Genomic DNA, 19,330 nt, shown 5'->3' with positions numbered 1-19,330 from the left:
GTTATAGCTAACCATGGTAATATAGTGTCAACCTCTTCACGAAGCTATAGAATTTTTTATTTTTTTTAACTGTCAATGGTGTGACTTATACAATGTCATTTTGATTGTAAATCCCATAAAATGGCATCAATTATAACAGATTTTTGTTAGAGGTGATACATATTGGATTGACCATTTAAAACTACTGCTTTGTCCATACTTGTATGAAAAATGTTTGATGCTGATTAAAATTAGTTTATTGTGACTGAATTAGCATTTATCAATTAAAATGTAGATGTTTCTGCATTCAGGCACAAGAAAATTATAGTGAAGCTCTTGGAGAATAAAGCAGACATCAACATACAGAACAACGAAGGGTTTACCATGGTTTGTGTAGCAAATTATTAATGATGAAATGTTTTTTTGTTTTGTTGTAAATGTTTTGCTGCTCCGAACAGTATTTCAGTCAATTAAAAAACTCACACTTGTCCTGGGTCAGCTGGTTTATAAGTACTAATATAATTTGGAACATATGATGGTCAAATCTTAATTACCAGTGTTTTTAAATAACAATACAGCATTAATATGAAAATATTTTATAATTGTTTGTGTGTACTGTATATTTTTAGCTCACCTGAGCACAACGTGCTCGTGGTGAGCTTTTGTAATCGCCTTTTGTCTGTCGTGCGTCGTCCTTTGTCCGTTGTGCGGCGTATACATTTGCCTTGTTAACTCTCTAGAGGCCACATTTATTTCCAATCTTCATGAGATTTGGTCAGAAGATTGGTCTCAATGATATCTTGGATGAGTTCGAAAATGGTTATGTTTGCTTGAAAAACATGGCTGCCAAGGGGCGGGGCATTTTTCCTTATTTGGCTATAGTAAAATCTTGTTAACACTCTAGAGGCCACATTTATTGTCCGATCTTCATGAAACTTGGTCTGAAGATACATCCCAATAATATCTTGGACGAGTTCGAAAATGATGCCAGTTGGTTGAAAAACATGGCCGCCAGGGGGCGGGGCATTTTTCCTTATATGGCTATAGTAAAACTTTGTTAACACTCTAGAGGCCACATTTATTTTCGATCTTCATGAAACTTGGTCAGAAGATTTGTCCCAATAATATCTTGTTATCTCAGGTGAGAAAGTTTGGGCCTTTCAGGCCCTTTTGTTATGTCATTTATCATTACTGATTGAATAGGAAAGGCTACTGACCTAATTTGGAAAAATGCGGTAAGCTTGTCACCTTAGCTTAGCCAGTGCAAAAAGATGATTCTGTACGAGCTTAGATAGAGTCACAAACTGTTAAGCTCTTACTTAAGCATTGTTGGTCTTCACCACTGACTGTAAACTTAACTCTTTCAGTGCTGGAACTGAATTTTAAAGGCCTTTGCAAACAGTTTGGATCCAGATGAGACGCCACAGAACGTGATGTCTCATCAGTATCCAAACTGTTTGCTATTCTGATAGTATTCTTTGAAAAAAAATCGAAGAAAATGCTAATTTTAGAAATTCAGCAGACGACATTTTAACAGACGACAAATTTCCCAGCATGCAAAGTGTTAACATTGATGCTGATGCCCCAATATGTTGTCAGGTTCACTGGCTGGCAGCCAATGGGAGACATCAGGTGCTGGAGGAGATTGCCAGTCTCATTGGTAACCTGGATATAGAGGTACGCTGCTGATGGTCTTCTGGAATTTTACCCTTTCAGCGCTGGAACCGAATTTCGAAGGCCTTTGCAAACAGTTTGGATCCAGATGAGATGCTAAAGAACGTGACATCTCATCAGCATCCAAACTGTTTGCTATTCTGATTATATTCTTTGAAAAAAATCGAAGAAAATGCTAATTTTAGAAATTCAGCCGACAACATTTTAGCAGATGACTAATTTCCCAGCATGCAAGGGGTTAAATAAATATAAGAAAAATTTTAACAGCATTAGCATAGTTCCACAACTACAATTTTTTTTCATATTATCTAATAACAAGGCTCAATTGTTAACATTAAACCAATCAAAATCAAAGCTGAAATGTAACAAATGTTCTCATTGGTCAATATTTTACATGAACATTGAGACAAAGTTTGAAATGTTGTTTAGTTGTAGGACCAGGTGCTGTGTTAAAAGCAATGAAAGTGTTCCAAACGTTGTTATTGCTGCATTTTTACAAATCTGTATTCATAGCATCAAGATACAGGTGCCATTACCAGCTATTTACTGTCCAATGAATATGACTCATTGAATTTGATGTACAAATGTATATTTTGTGACTTGGACCATTTTTTCTTCAGTGTAAAGCAGTTTATTTTCACCAGAAGTTTGTATAAGAATTAACTTTGTCAAAAAAGATGTCGAATTAAATTCACAATTTAATGACCTTCATTATTTCATTGCAGGACACTCAAGGTCAGACTGCCCTGCATGTTGCAGCCCAAAATGGGCACATTCCAGTAAGATTATACATCACTATTGTATCAATAAATTGTTTCCAGTTTCCATATTCTTTTTCATTCAACTGTTTCATCTGTAGATTGAAAAAATAAATATTTGTATCTGTTATCATTTGCATTTTAACGACCTGCATCAAAACCACCTGTCTCTTTTACTTATTTCTTTAGTGTAATTTGTAAAAAAGTTGATCCTATTTGAATATGAGTTAAGTAGTATCTATATACCATTTGCTTTGAAGAAGAGATGTGGTATGAAGGAATTGTGTATCCATTTATCTGTCTGCACATCTACACAAACTTTTTTTTTTGTCTTACAAATGATTGTTGCAATTTTCAAAGTGCAACATTCCTACTTGCATGCATTGACCCTTATTATATAAATTTGTATATTTTTCAGACAGTTGAGTTTCTACTTAATAACAAAGCAGACATCAACAAAGAGACAAGCTATGGGTGGACGCCACTCCATTTTGCAATAAGGTCTGAAACATCTGGGAACAAAATTTTATATTTGAAACATAAATAATTGAATATCAAGGCTCTTTATACTATACTGTGAAACCATTTATTTTCGCCATTATGAAATTTCATAGTTAAAAAAAGAAGACTTTTTTGTCCGCACATGAATTGGAATTTTGACGAAATAAGGAATATGCCTTGGCCATTTTCACATTGGTTTGTTATATTCGTCAATGATAAATCACGGTAGGGAGATGGTGTTAGTTTTAAGTCACTTGCAGGAGGTGAGCAAGTGTTTAACATGCCAATTTACCGTTTGCATGCTGGGAAATTTGTCGTCTGCTAAAATGTCGTCTGCTGAATCTCTAAAATTAGCATTTTCTTTGAATTTTTTTCCAAAGAATACTGTCAGAATAGCAAACAGTTCGGATCCTGATGAGACGCCACGTGCTGTGGCGTCTCATCTTGATCCAAACTGTTTGCAAAGGCCTTCAAAATTCGATTCCAGCACTGAAAGAGTTAACTAGTCCATAGTTATGGTAAGCGGATGAGTGGGACTGAATGACCCTTAAGCAGTGAATGACGCAACAAAGCCAATATCCCATTAGTCTTATTCAATTACAATTGTAGCCAAACTGACGAAAATCGTACTGTTATCTGTGCCAATTGGAGAAAGTGATAATATTATGGGTTGTAATTAGTGAAAATAAATACCGTAAAAGCGCAGAAACTATTTTATCCCAATTTTACAGCGAATTCGGTTGATAAAGCCCCGTTGATTTAATTTCTGCTATAAACAACAGCACAAAATGACGTATTTTTTTTGACAAAATTATGTCATAAATTCAGCGAAATTATCCAGTTAAACTAATTTTATTTATATAAAAAGGTTTATTGAATAAAAAGTGGGATAAATAGAATAATAGATTAGTGTTGATTTTAGATCAGGTTTATCATGTTCGGCACAAAAACGAAAAAGCACTCGCCAAGGCTCGCGCTTTTTGTTTTCTAAACCTCACATGATAAACCTAATCCATAATCAACACTAACCTATTATTCTCTATTCAATCAGGTGTTGATCACTCATCGGCATCTTTTATTTACGTCCATTGTCTTTGATCCGCCGCGTGTTGGCTGTTTACCTGCAAAATTCCTGAAAAACACTACACACAGTTGGTAGTGAAGTTGTTAACAATAAGCTCTTATCCGTACTTCTCTACCTGGACGAAGTCAACGCTATCGATACAGCTTTACTGGATAAGCGTTTTACAGGAAATGTCAAATGCCAGTTTAGAATATAGAATCATGTACTCCCATTTGTGTATTAACCAAATTTATCTAGATTGTGAAAAAAGATGCAGGATGTATGCGTTGGATATTAATGTCTTTCATACTTAAGGTAATTCAGTCTTTTTTACAATTGAATGATTTGTTACAAATTTAAATTCATCAATCGATCTACTCAAGAAATATACAAAAATTATTGCCTGGTGATTAATAATTGTTGAACAGAATATGTGGTATTGAAGTTATATCTTTTTAGCTCACCTGATTGCTCAGGTGAGCTTTTGTGACCGGTCTTTGTCCGTCGTATGTCCATCCCTCCGTAAACATTTGCTTGTAAAACTCTAGAGGCCACATTTCTTGTCCCATCTTCATGAAACTTGGTCAGAAGCTTTGATCCAATGAAATCTCGGCCAAGTTCGAAACTGGGTTATGCCTGGTCAAAAACTAGGTCACTAGGTCAAAAAAAAGTAAAACCTTGTAAACACTGTAGAAGTCACATTTCATTCCCAATCTTCAAGTTTCTTTGTCAAAATGTTTGTCTTAATGATATCTTGGTTGAGTTCAAAAGTGGTTCCGCTCCGTTGAAAAAACATGGCCGCCAGTGGGAGGGGCAGTTTTCCTTATTTGGCTATAGAGAAACCTTGTAAACACTCTAGAAGTCACAATTTTTGCCCAATCATCATGAAAGTTGGTCAAAACATTGGTTCAATTGATGTGTCAGATGAGTTCGAAAATGGTCGAGATCGGTGAAAAAACATGGCCGCCAGTGGGCGGGGCATTTTTCTCCATATGTATTTAGTGGCAGTTTTCCCTTTTTGACTATAGAGAAACCTTGTAAACACTCTAGAAGTCACAATTTTTGCCCAATCATCATGAAATGTGATCAAAACATTGGTTTTATTGATATCTCGGACGAGTTTGAAAATGGTGGGGATCTGTGAAAAAACATGGCCACCAGTGGGCGGGGCATTTTTCTCTATATGTATATAGTGAAAACATGTGAATACAGTAAAAGTCACATTTTTGGCCCAATTTTCATTTAGTTTGCTCAGAACATTTGTTTCCTTGATATGAGAGTTAAGTTCAAAAATGGTTCCGGTCAGTTGAATAACATGGCTGCTGGGAGGGGGGCAGTTTTCTCATTATGCCCCCCCCCCCCCCCCCATTTCGAAGAAGAGGGGGTATATTGTTTTGCTCATGTCGGTCCGTCCGTCCACCAGATGGTTTCCGGATGATTACTCAAGAGCGCTTATGCCAAGGATCATGAAACTTCATAGGTACATTGATCATGACTCGCAGATGACCCCTATTGATTTTCAGGTCACTAGGTCAAAGGTCATGGTCACAATGATCCGAAATAGTAAAATGGTTTTGGGATGATAACTCAAGAACGCTTATGCCTAGGATCATGAAACTTCATAGATACATTGATCATGACATGCAGATGACCCCTATTGATTTTCAGGTCACTAGGTCAAAGGTCAAGGTCACGATGACCTGAAATAGTAAAATGGTTTCCAGGTTGATAACTTAAAAACGCTTAAGTCTAGGATCATGAAACTTCATAGGTACATTGATCATGACTCGCAGATGACCCCTATTCATTTTCAGGTCACTAGGTCAAAGGTCAAGGTCACGGTGACCCGAAATAGTAAAATGGTTTCCAGATGATAACTCAAGAACGCTTATTCCTAGGATCATGAAACTTCATAGGTACATTGATCATGACTCGCAGATGACCCCTATTTATTTTTAGGTCACTAGGTCAAAGGTCAAGGTCACAATGACCCGAAATAGTAAAATGGTTTCTGGATGATAACTCAACAACGCTTATGCTTAGGATCATGAAACTTCATAGATACATTGATCATGACTTGCGGATGACGCCTATTGATTTTCAGGTCACTAGGTCAAAGGTCAAGGTCACGGTGACCCATAATAGTAAAATGGTTTCCAGATAATAACTCAAGAACGCTAATGCCTAGGATCATGAAACTTCATAGGTACATTTATCATGACTCGCAGATGACCCCTATTGATTTTCAGGTCACTAGGTCAAGGTCACGATGACCTGAAATAGTAAAATGGTTTCCAGGTTGATAACTCAAGAACACTTAAGTCTAGGATCATGAAACTTCATAGGTACATTGATCATGACTCGCAGATGACCCCTATTTATTTTCAGGTCACTAGGTCAAAGGTCAAGGTCACGGTGACCCGTAATAGTAAAATGGTTTCCAGATGATTACTCAAGAACGCTTATGCCTAGGATCATGAAACTTCATAGGTACATTTATCATGACTCGCAGATGACCCCTATTGATTTTCAGGTCACTAGGTCAAGGTCACGATGACCCGAAATAGTAAAATGGTTTCCGGATGATAACTCAAGAACGCTTATGCCTAGGATCATGAAACTTCATAGATACATTGATCATGACTCGCGGATGACCCCTAATGATTTTCAGGTCACTAGGTCAAAGGTCAAGGTCACAGTGACCCAAAGCAGTAAAATGGTTTCCGGATGATAACTCAAGAACGCATATGCCTAGGATCATGAAACTTCATAGATACATTGATCATGACTCTCAGATAACCCCTATTTATTTTCAGGTCACTAGGTCAAAGGTCAAGGTCACGATGACCCGAAATAGTAAAATGGTTTCCAGATGATAACTTAAGAACGCTAGGCCTAGGATCATGAAACTTCATAGGTACATTGATCATGACTCGCAGATGACCCCTATTGATTTTCAGGTCACCAGGTCAAAGCTCAAGGTCACGGCGACCCAAAATAGTGAAATGGTTTCCATATGATAACTCAAGATTGCTTATGCCTAGGATCATGAAATGTCATAGGTACATTGATCATGACTTGAAGATGACCCCAATTGATTTTCAGGTCACTAGGTCAAAGGTCAAGGTCACAGTGACCTGAAATCGTAAAATGGTTTCTGGATGATAACTCAGAACGCTTATGCCTAGGATCATGAAACTTCATAGGTACAATGATCATGACTTGCAGATGACCCCTATTGATTTTCAGGTCACTAGGTCAAAGGTCAAGGTCACATTGACCTGAAATTGTAAAATGTATGTGTGGATGATAACTCAAGAACACTTATGCCTAGGATCATGAAACTTCATTGGTACAATGATCATGACTCGCAGATGACCCCTATTGATTTTCAGGTCACTAGGTCAAAGGTCAAGGTCACTGTGACCTGAAATAGTAAAATGGTTTCTGGATGATAACTCAAGAACGCTTATGCCTAGGTTCATGAAACTTCATAGGTATATTGATCATGACTCGCAGATGACCCCTATTGATTATGAGGTCACTAGGTCAAAGGTCAAGGTCACAGTGCCAAAAAAAGTATTCACACAATGGCTGTCAAGGTCACGCCGACTCATCTTAGAAAAATGGTTTCCGGATGATAACTCAAGAATGCTTACGCCTAGGATCATGAAACTTCATAGGTACATTGATCATGACTCGCAGATGAAATAATGATGAAACTTGACCAGGATGTTTGTCTGGACAGTATCTAGGTCAAGTTTTACATTTGGTAAAGATTGAATGAACCGACTCCTCTCAGGTGAGCGAACTAGGGCCATCTTGGCCCTCTTGTTATATTTATTGCTGGCTATACTTTGTACAGGTACTTAAAAAAGTAGTCACATTGCTAAACTGTTTAAGATTATATCACAATTGTGTTTTGATTTTCACACGTTGGGTATCTTGACATTTGTTAATTTTGCAATTCAGTCACGGCCAGCATGACACAGTAAAGTACCTGCTGGTTAGAGGAATCCGTCTGTTAACAAGGAGTAAAGCTAGTCCCCAGAATCCACGCCCAACAGTGCACTCAAGGAATTCAGAGGCTAGGAACCACCTACATGCTAAGACGCCACTGGAGCTGTGTGTGGAGGGGGGCTATTCTGAGACAGTAGACTTGTTACTGAAGCATTGTCCTGTGATGTATCCACAATTAATAGAAATAGTGACCTCCAGTACAATCAGTGAAATTGTGGTAAATCGTTATCTGACTTTTATTAGAATTGTATGCTCTTGTGGTATTAAATAGATTTTCAAAATTTGATAAATCTTGTTTTTTTTGTCAAATTTGATTATTTTGTGGAATTTAATACTATTTAACAATAAGTTTATTCAATGTTGATACATTTTTAGCTCACCTGATTGCTCAGGTGAGCTTTTGTGACTGGTCTTTGTCCGTCGTCCATCCGTCCATCCACATTTGTTCGTAAACACTCGAGAGGCCACATTTACTGTCCGATCTTCATGAAACTTGTTTTAATGATTTGTTGGTTGAGTTCAAAAGTGGTTCCAGTCCGTTGAAAAACATGGCCGCCAGTGGGTGGGGCAGTTTTCCTTATTTGGCTATAGAGAAACCTTGTAAACACTCTAGAAGTCACAATTTTTGCCCAATCATCATGAAAGTTGGTCAAAACATTGGTTTATTGATATCTCGGACGAGTTCGAAAATGGTCCAGATCAGTGAAAAAACATGGCCGCCAGTGGGCGGGGCATTTTTCTCTATATGTATATAGTGAAAACATGTGAACACTCTAGAAGTCACATTTTTGGTCCAATTTTCATGAAATTTGGTCAGAACATTTGTTTCCTTGATATTAAAGTTTTGTTCCAAAATGGTTCAGGTCAGTTAATTAATATGGCTGCCATGGAGGAGGGCAGTTTTTCTTATTTGGCTATAGAGAAACCTTGTAAACACTCCAGAAGTCACAATTTTTGCCCAATCATTATGGAAGTTGGTCAAAACATTAGTTGCATTTATATATCGGACGAGTTCGAAAATGGTCCAGATCGGTGGAAAAACATGGCCGCCAGTGGGCAGGGCAGTTTTTCTCTATATGTATATAGTGAAAATATGTGAACACTCTAGAAGTCACATTTTTGGCCCAATTTTCATGAAATTTTGTCAGAACATTTGTTTCTTTGATATGAGAGTTGTGTTTGAAAATGGTTCCGGTCAGTTGAAAAACATGGCTGCTGGGTGGGGGGCAGTTTTCCATATTTGGCTATAGAGGAACCTTGTAAACACTCTAGATATCACAATTTTTACCCAATCTTCATGAAAGTTGGTCAAAACAATGGTGTTATTGATATCTTGGACGTGTTCGAAAATGGTCCAGATCAGTGGAAAAACATGGCCACCAGTTGGCGGGGCATTTTTCCCTATATGTATATAGTGAAAACATGTGAACACTCTAGAAGTCACATTTTTGGCCCAATTTTCATGAAATTTGGTCAGAACATTTGTTTCCTTGATATGAGAGTTGAGTTTGAAAATGGTTCCGTTCAGTTGAATAACATGGCTGCCGGGGGGGGGCAGTTTTCCTTATTTGGCTATATAGAAACCTTGTAAACACTCTAGAAGTCACAATTTTTGCCCAATCATCATGAAAGTTGGTCAAAAATTAACATTGGTTTTATTGATATCTCGGACGAGTTCGAAAATGGTCCAGATTGGTGAAAAAACATGGCCACCAGTGGGCGTGGCATTTTTCTCTATATGTATGTAGTGAAAACATGTGAACACTCTAGAAGTCACATTTTTGGCCCAATCTTCATGAAATTTTGTCAGAACATTTGTTTCCTTGATATGAGAGTTGAGTTCAAAAATGGTTCCGTTCAGTTGAATAACATGGCTGCCTGGGGGGGCAGTTTTTTTATATTTTTATAGTAAAAAAAGCTTGTGAATACTCTAGAAATCACAATTTTTGCCCAATCATCATGAAACTTGGTACAAAGATTGGTTTTATATATATCACATAATTAATGCCATAATTATTGCCCTTACATTTTCCAAATTTTCATTATATTATACAAACTCCTTGTAAACACTCAAGAGGTCACAACTTTTTTTCAGATTTTATGAATCTTGGTCATAATATTTATTTTTGTAAGCAAAGTTTGATGTTTGGTAAGGGGGGGTCAACTCAAAATATAGGTCACCAAGTTTAATCTTACAAAAACAAAAACACTCCATATGCCAGAGTTTTGGTTCAATAATGATGAAACTTGACCAGGATGTTTGTCTGGACAATATCTAGGTCAATTTTGACGTATGGTAAAGATTGAATGAACCGACTCCTCTCAGGTGAGCGAACTAGGGCCATCTTGGCCCTCTTGTTTTTAATCAAAGCGGCACATTAGGGGGGCATTGTGTTTCTGACAAACACATCTCTTGTTGTTTTTAGCTCGACTATTACATATTAAATATATATAGTGGAGCTATCCTACTCACCCCGGCGTCGGCGTGAGCGTCTGCGTTAGCGTTAGAGTGCAAATGTTAAAGTTTGCGTACTACTCCAAATATTTTCTTTGTCCCATGACATATTGCTTTCATATTTTGCATACTTGTTTACCAACATGACCCCAACCTATAAACAAGAGCATACAACTGTATCAAGCATTTTGACAGAATTATTGCCACTTTAATACTTAGAATATGCATATTATTGATAAATCTATGTTAAACTTTGCGTACTACCCTATATATTTCCTATATCTTTTGACATATTGCTTTTATATTTTGCATACTTGTTTACCAACATGACCCCAACCTATAAACAAGAGCAGACCACTGTATCAAGCATTTTGACATAATTATGGCCCCTTTTACACTTACATAATTGAACATTTTGCATAAATTTCCATAACTTCTTTATTTATGATCACATTTTATTATTACTTTGACAAAACAACACTTACCTGAATACCACAATGGATTTCACCCAAACAATACCCCACGCCCCTACCCAGAATCCCTTCCCCCCGACCTCCCCCAGCATCTAATAAATTACCACAACCCACATTATACCCCCCTCTCACCCCCCCTCCGCTATCCCCTCTTCCAACCTCCCCCCCCCCCCCCCCCAATTTTTTTTAACATTATCTCATAAATTACCCCCTCCCACATTATACCGCCCTCTCACCCCCCTACCCCCCCCCCAAAACCTCCCCCCCCCCCAATTTTTTATATATATTTTTTTAACATCATCTTATAAATTACCCCACCCCACATTATACCCCACTCTCACCCCCCCCCCCCCCTACCCCTCAACCCCCAATTTTTATGCCCCCCTTCGAAGAAGAGGGGTATATTGCTTTGCTCATGTCGGTCGGTCTGTCTGTCGGTCCGTCCACCAGCACCCGATTGTATAAACGCTGGTAAAGTTACCGCTCAGTAGCATTCAAACCTTGGTAAGTTTGCGGTTATTCAGGTATAGTAACCCTAAAGGTAACTCGATTGTATAAACACGATATACCGCAAAGTAACCTAAACGCGCATAGTAGAATTTAACCACCGGTAACTTTAACCAAAACATTCCCACAATGCATTTTCTAATGACGTAATTTTCGCGCGAAGTGTCACGCTTATAAACAGCGACATGTATTTTTTTATCAAATTGATTTACAAATGAATTCACAATAAAATAAAGTGTAAATTTTAACTATGAGTTCATCAAAATGACCAGGGACGAATTGATAATGATGTCGGGATTTGCATCATTTAGCGGAATCCCTGGTGCTTCCAAACTGCAAGAGAGTGCTTACAAAGACGTCTATTCTTCTAGTTGTTCTAGATGTAACATAAAAATTATACATGGTCGTCGTAACATGCTAGACTTTTCTTCTAATTTGGCTTATGTTTACATAAACTTACTTACTTTCTTGTACAATAAGGGAATTTACCATAGACAAATAAAACATTGTTCAAGTTTAAATATATCTTTGTATGCGGAAATCTGCAAATGCAACCGAGTTCACCAACGGCTATTATTTGTGTCGTGTTCTGAGAAAACTGGGCATGATGCATGTGCGTAAAGTGTCGTCCCAGATTAGCTTGTTAAGATCGCACAGGCTAATCAGGGACGACACTTTCCGCTAAAAAATGATTTTTGCTAAGAAGGGACTTCATTTAACAAAAAATGTCATAAAAGCGGAAAGTGTCGTCCCTGATTAGCCTGTGCGAACTGCACAAGCTAATATGGGACGACACTTTAAGCACATGCATTATGCCCATTTTTCTCAGAACACGACACATTTGATAAACTGCTCCGGTTCATTTTAACAGCAGTAATGCACATAGAGTACATGACGTAGCGTGTGACGAAGAAGAAAGTTTATTGAGTTCTCATTTGAATATAATGATATGATGGCATAAGGGTCTTTATTTAACTATGCTAAAATAATTATCAAAGACCCTAGATGCAAACTCGTCAATTATTGAATTAAATGGATCATTTATGGATTTTAAAGGACTATTAAAGGTAAGATACTAGTTCGAACATGTTTTGTTTTTTGTTTGTACTTTTGTTGTTCCCTGTTCTCGGAGAAATGATTTTAACATGGGCGCCATTGATGCATTGGATCACACACGGCATACCCATAACAGAATATAAGAAACACGTTCTGTGCATCCTTAAATTCGTCGTCCGAAGTCGGAAATCGTATAGCCCTGTAAATTAAGTCAAATAAAGTGTCAGTCGCTGCAATTTGTTGTTTACTCGTCGAAATTGTGAAGGTCGTCGATGGTTCGCTTTTATAATGTCGCGCGCCGCGGCCATTTTGTGTAAGTTACTCCTCGGTTACTTGTACTTACCCACCTAGGGAAGCAGGGTATGTTTTAACTGGGTTTTAACCGATCGGTATAACTAACCAAATTTTATACAAACGCTTACCGACCAGTAACCAACATGTTACCGACTTTTAACCGCCGGTATGTGGTTAACCGCCGGTTTAACTGTTTATACAATCGGGTGCTGGTGGTTGTCAGACGATAACTCAAGAACGCTTGGGCCTAGGATCATGAAACTTCATAGGTACATTGATCATGACTCGCAGATGACCCCTATTGATTTTGAGGTCACTTGGTCAAAGGTCAAGGTCACGGTGACCAGAAATAGTAAAATGGTTTTTGAATGATAACTCAAGAACGCATATGCCTAGGATCATGAAACTTCATGGGTAGATTGATCATGACTTGCAGATGACCCCTATTGATTTTGAGGTCACTAGGTCAAAGGTCAAGGTCACGGTGACCCGAAATAGTAAAATGGTTTCCGGATGATAACTCAAGAAGGCATACGCCTAGGATCATGAAACTTCATGGGTAGATTGATCATGACTCGCAGATGACCCCTATTGATTTTGAGGTCACTAGGTCAAAGGTCAAGGTCACGGTGACCCGAAATAGTAAAATGGTTTTCGGATGATAACTCAAGAACGCATATGCCTAGGATCATGAAACTTCATAGGTAGATTGATCATGACTTGCAGATTACCCCTATTGATTTTGAGGTCACAAGGTCAAAGGTCAAGGTCACGGTGACCCGAAATAGTAAAATGATTTTCGGATGATAACTCAAGAACGCTTTTTCCTAGGATCATGACACTTCATAGGTACATTGATCGTGACCCGCATATGACCCCTATTGATTTTCAGGTCACTAGGTCAAAGGTCAAGGTCACAGTGACAAAAATCGTATTCACACAATGGCTGCCACTACAACGGACAGCCCATATGGGGGGCATGCATGTTTTACAAATAGCCCTTGTTATTTTTTCCTTTTTTTATTTTTGAAAGATCGTCTAATAAATTATTGAATATGAACAATTTCCCCATGATGGCTTACGTTATACTGTCAAGCACTCAAATAGTCGAGCGCGCTGTCCTCTGACAGCTCTTGTTATAATTTCATACTTCTGTCAAACTTTATATTTTCGACAAAGTTTATTGTTTCTTTTATATTTGATTTTTTCTTTCTCATTCTTTTATATTTGTTTTTTCTTTCTCATTCTGTATACAAATCCTGTTAAAATATTACAGTTTCTCCCCCAAAATTGCAATTTTGTACACCGGTTGAAGCTAAATAATTGAAAACCCCTACAATTATACTGGGACATGCTCCGAGTTCACTCTTTTCCATTTAGAATTAATTGGTATAATTGGTCAAAACATGTTACTAAATAAATGCTTATGATGAAATTATGTGCTAACTAAGGTAAATATAATTATATTATATAGTATATATTGATTGATACAAATTAAACAAAAACAGGCTATGTGATCAATCTTATAATCTTCATGAAAAATTAAGGACATATGTCATAAATTATGCCTGATTATTGCAGGTATCACGGCTATTGGGGCACCTGTGTAATAAAAAAGGGCAACCAGACATGACAGAAAAGCTGCTTCGAAGCATAGCCGCTGCCGTGTCACATTTAGGCCACACAATTTTGAGGTAATATCATTATGGATTAATCTTTTGGAAATGAGAAATTCATTTTCTTGGTCTACATTTCTTCTATAATTGTAGTGTGAAATTGATAGTGGGTAGCAGATTTTATATTTTTATGTCCCCCAGTCTATACTGGGGGACATATTGTTTTTGCCCTGCCTGTTTGTTGGTTTGTTTGTTGGTTTGTTTGCGTCAAACTTAAACATTGGCCATTACTTTTGCAATATTGAAGAAAGCACTTGATATTTGGCAGGCATGTGTATCTCATGGAGCTTCACATTTTGAGTGGTGAAAGGTCAAGGTCATCCTTCAAGGTCAAAGGTCAAATAAATGATGGGGGGGGACATAGTGTTTCACAAACACATTTTGTTATGTTTTTTATGTTTATGTATATCTCACTTCCACTCTTTAAGTTCCTTACACACATGTTAATGGCCTTTTTACAATAGGATACAAAGTTTAAATAAGGTAAGCATGATGTATATAAACTTACTTTGAGTCCAATTTACTCCATTCCTTGGTGTCTATCAAATGTTCTTTATTTCTTTATTTCAAAATCATACCGTTTTTTTTAATTATTTTATTTCAAACTGCATTATGCATTTGTAACTTAACCTTAATATGAAATCTTAAGTCAAATTGGGCCTTGCATTTAAATTGATTGCATAAAATAAAACTAATTGTTTATAGTGCCTCGTATGAATCCAAGATGGAGGAATCGCACCTGCTACGCTGTGTGACAATCCTCTCTAATCTGCAGACGGCCATTGCAAATTCTTCTTTTGGCTTGAATGAAGATGGGCTGAGGCAAGCTTTAGAGGTAATGCATTTTGTTTAATGTTCTGCTATACAATAAGGTTGAAAAAGTACATCAAAGTGTTGTTTTTTAAGAAAAAGTAGTCTAGCAACTAGAATGATATGATATGCATCATGCAAAAATAGGTTTTATGCCATATGCGGCCATCATAGCACCAGACCATCCTGAGCATTTCCCCAGTCTGGTTGAGAGCTATCCTGTCACCATAAGTCACTAAAGGTTCTGTGGTCTCATTAGCAGACAGGGTAGTCCCGGACATGAGTGCGGATTTGCAGGCTGCTTTGGAGCAGCTTTTGTCTCATATGGCTTCAGGCCCATTTTTGAATTACACGGGTCATATGGAAACAGGAAACTCTAGTAGTAAATGTGGTTTTACGTATTTTGATATTAAGTTTAAAATAAAGTCACTTAGGCCAAAAAAAAGGTCCGTTACTGGTCTCCTTGGGGAAAAAAACAGGGAATTTTTTTTGGGGGGGGGGGCTTTCGGGTTCTAGAACGGAAGGCTAGTAAAGCTTATAATAAAGCTTTGTCATGTTAAAATATGTGACTGTGACATAGAATCCAACAAAAACAAACAACACAGTGCTTATTACAATTTTATGGAAAGTGTCACACCATTTTAGAGACAAAAGTATGGTATACCTCTCTTATTTATGACTTATTATGCTACCCCAAAATTTTTGGGGGAGCATATAGTCGAGGCTTCATCTGTCCGTGTGTCAGGCCGTCGGTGCACAATTTTTGTCTGGGCTATTTCTCAGCAATTAATGACCGGAATTCAATTAAACTTTATGGGAAGCTTCACTACCAACGGGAGATGTGCATATTATCAGCCGGTTATGGTCGGATGAATTCTCACAGAGTTATGGCCCTTTGAAATTTTCTATAAACTGTACATATAGTGCAATTCTTTTTCCTCTAACTTCTAACTGGAATTCAATGAAGCTTTATGGGAAGCTTAACTACCTTGAGGAGATGCGCATGTTATTTGTGGGTTCTGGTTAGATGATTTATTTAGAGAGTTATGGCCCTTTGAAATTTTTAAGTTGCTACACCATCCATTGTATTATTTTGTCCAAAGTTATGCCCCTCAAGATGTTTCCTTTTATCTGAATATAAACATGTATAGTGCAATATTGTGACAAAGAAAAACTTTGGGGAGCATCACCCATCTCCGACGGTTTCTTGTTCTTTGACAGCCAATAGTGTCATTAGAAATAACAAATACGTTTGATATAAATGTTGATTGTTTATAAAAAAATTACCTTCCACCTCAAAAAATTATTTTTCTCTGCCATCAACTTTCGTGGAACACCTAATCTTACACTCCGGGGATTTTGAGCTAGCGGCACCATCATTCGTATTAGCAGTATGGAATTCCTTGAAAATGTCGGCTATGAATTTGTGGTTTGCAATGGGAGTGAATAAGTTTCTGCCTTTTTGGTGCGAGCATGGTATAATAGTTAAAGCCAAAATCGAGGAGGCTAGCAATTGTTGCATGGGCACAGCCATTTTGTCAAATAATAGCACAATGAAAGCACAATGAAGCAGAAAGTTATGCAAAATGAACAAAAATGAACATTTTTATGTCCCCCACCACTATAGTGGGGGACATATTGTTTTTGCCCTGTCTGTTGGTTGGTTGGTCTGTTGGTTGGTTTGCACCAACTGTAACATTTGCAATAACTTTTGCAATATTGAAGATAGCAACTTGATATTTGGCATGCATGTGTATCTCATGGAGCTGCACATTTTGAGTGATGAAAGGTCAAGGTCATCCTTCAAGGTCAAAGGTAAAAAGAAGAGTCAAAGCGGCGCAGAAGGGGACATAGTGTTTCTGACAAACACATTTCTTGTTTATTTATTTTTTTGGCGACCGCAATAAAAAGTTGAGGGTCGGAGCCGATTCGGGAGACACGATCGGGCGACCGGAAACGGACCTAATTTTTTTGGCATTTAGGTTCTGTGGTCTAATAAGTAGACAGGGTAGCCCCCGAGTGCGGATTTGCAGGCTGCTTTGGAGCAACTTTTGTCGCATATGGCTTCAGGCCCATTTCCAAATGACACGGGTCATATGGAAACAGGAAACTTTAGTAGTAAATATGGTTTTTTTCGTATTTTAATACTAAGTTCAGAATAAATTTGCAGTTGAAAAACAATAAGTATATAATATAGCTGATAATCATATAAGCCTTTTACTTAGAAAACTGGGCTTAATGCATGTGCGTAAAGTGTTGTCCCAGATTAGCCTGTTCAGTCCACACAGGCTAATCTGGGACGAAACTACGCACATGCATTAAGCCCTGTTTTCCCTGAAGGAGGCTCAGTTGACCACCACTGTTGCAGCCCCTGTCCCAGCTATGGCAGTTACTAAGGGACTGGATGGCCATACTTGGTGTGGAGTATGAGAACCAGGGGGACTCCTGTCTGATAGAGAACTTGAGGTTGAGAAGTAGCACATCGTCTGAACCTAGTCCTGGCATCCATGACAACAATGATGGACATACAGAGGGTATGGATGTTGTAATGCGTTTTTCTTTTACCTAATTGTAATTGATAATAGTTCCCGCAATACTATCTTCTGAGTCTATGAAAGAAATGGCAAGTAACAGTCCCAGTTAAAGAAATAGTTATAAATCTGTTTAAAAGAAGCTTACTGAGAAAAGACGCTTAATTTCATCGATCTAAAAGCAGTTTAAATTCCTGTGTCCCCTTTTGGTCCAGATAATTTTGGATACAGAACAAAAATGTTTTTGATATTTAACATGAACAAACCTTATCAAACATTTTGTTACATGTGACAATGTAGCCACAGGTAAAGAATCCCCGAGACCTCGAGCCCAGACGGAGGTCAAACGTGGCCCCCCACTGATAGAGGTCATGCCACCCAAAGTCTGTTCAGTCATACATGCCTACTACCTAGTCTGCAGTTATACCAGGTGACTACCTTTTAGTTTAAATATATGAGGTCAGTTTCTAGAAAAAGAATAAGGCAGCTATTACAAATATTTACGATTACGAAATGATTTGTTTGCAATTTAGCAGCCAGAATAGCGTTGTATCAATGTATAACGCGCACAAACTTTTTTATTTGAAATTTGGAGATAAAAACCGCACGCTATACAAAGGAAAATACGGTAGCGAGTCTCATTTATTTTGCATTCATAAGTCTTGTATGTTTTAATTAAACATGTGTAATGCGCTGTTTTTAGTCCCCTACTGGTGAAACCGAAGGGGACTTATGGTTTGTGCTCTGTGTGTCCGTCAGTCTGTGAGTTTGTCACACTTTTCTGGATCCTGCAATTACTTTAAAAGTTCTTCATATTTTTTTAATGAAACTTGAAACATGGATAGATGCCAATATGGAGATTATGCATGTCATTTAATTATGTTCCTACGTCAAGAATTCTGGTTGCTATGGCAAAAAATATATGTAAAATAATTTTTTTAAATAAAAAAAATTCTGAAAATGCTGGAGTTCACCGGTAGGGGACTTTTATTGCTTGGCAATAGTCTTGTTTAAATTGTTTTCAGAGCTTCAACAGTGTTTGCACAATTTGTGAGAGATCATATGGCAGTGATACAAGCCCTCATTCTTAGGTATGACTGGTCAAATTTATGACAATGGTAACATAATTATGTTTTATTTAAATATTTAAATATTCACTTTTTTATAAATTACAGTGGGCTTGGAAGCCTAGTAAATACAAATGTAACTGCTATGGCATACCGCCTTTAAACTGCTTTATTGCATTGAAGACATGGTATTTAGCAAAAAAAATCTATGTATTAAAATTTATAGAAATAAAAATGAATAGAAATGTATAATGATAAATATTAATTAAAAATGTGTGAAAACTGCTGAATTGCTCACCAGATATCATTGCGGAATAAAATTATTTTTATCATAAAGTTGATTAACACAATCTAACCACTGATAAAGCCCTGGTCCCAGGCATGGCAGCAAGTAAAAAAGATAATCTAACTGCATTAACCCTTTCCCACTCAGAAGCAAATTACCGGTAAAAATGGCTATGTGCAA

At 37.5% G+C, this 19,330-nt stretch overlaps 1 protein-coding gene across 2 annotated transcripts in view; it reads left to right on the top strand.

Moving 5' to 3' along the window:
* Positions 1 to 19,330, top strand: part of LOC127852764 (E3 ubiquitin-protein ligase HACE1-like) — a 63,807-nt gene that overhangs the window by 8,133 nt on the left and 36,344 nt on the right. For both annotated transcript variants that reach the window (XM_052386724.1, XM_052386725.1), the window contains exons 5-14: positions 291 to 366; positions 1,579 to 1,656; positions 2,379 to 2,432; positions 2,830 to 2,912; positions 7,948 to 8,212; positions 14,362 to 14,474; positions 15,162 to 15,291; positions 17,635 to 17,800; positions 18,098 to 18,227; positions 18,823 to 18,888. In XM_052386724.1, coding sequence (XP_052242684.1) covers positions 291 to 366; positions 1,579 to 1,656; positions 2,379 to 2,432; positions 2,830 to 2,912; positions 7,948 to 8,212; positions 14,362 to 14,474; positions 15,162 to 15,291; positions 17,635 to 17,800; positions 18,098 to 18,227; positions 18,823 to 18,888 — 1,161 coding nt within the window. The remainder of the gene's footprint in view (positions 1 to 290; positions 367 to 1,578; positions 1,657 to 2,378; positions 2,433 to 2,829; positions 2,913 to 7,947; positions 8,213 to 14,361; positions 14,475 to 15,161; positions 15,292 to 17,634; positions 17,801 to 18,097; positions 18,228 to 18,822; positions 18,889 to 19,330) is intronic.

This window comes from Dreissena polymorpha, chromosome 12 (assembly GCF_020536995.1).
Source record: "Dreissena polymorpha isolate Duluth1 chromosome 12, UMN_Dpol_1.0, whole genome shotgun sequence".
NCBI lineage: Eukaryota > Metazoa > Mollusca > Bivalvia > Myida > Dreissenidae > Dreissena > Dreissena polymorpha.
The sequence above is the reverse complement of the archived record's forward strand: the minus strand, read 5'-3'. Positions and strand labels throughout refer to the sequence as shown.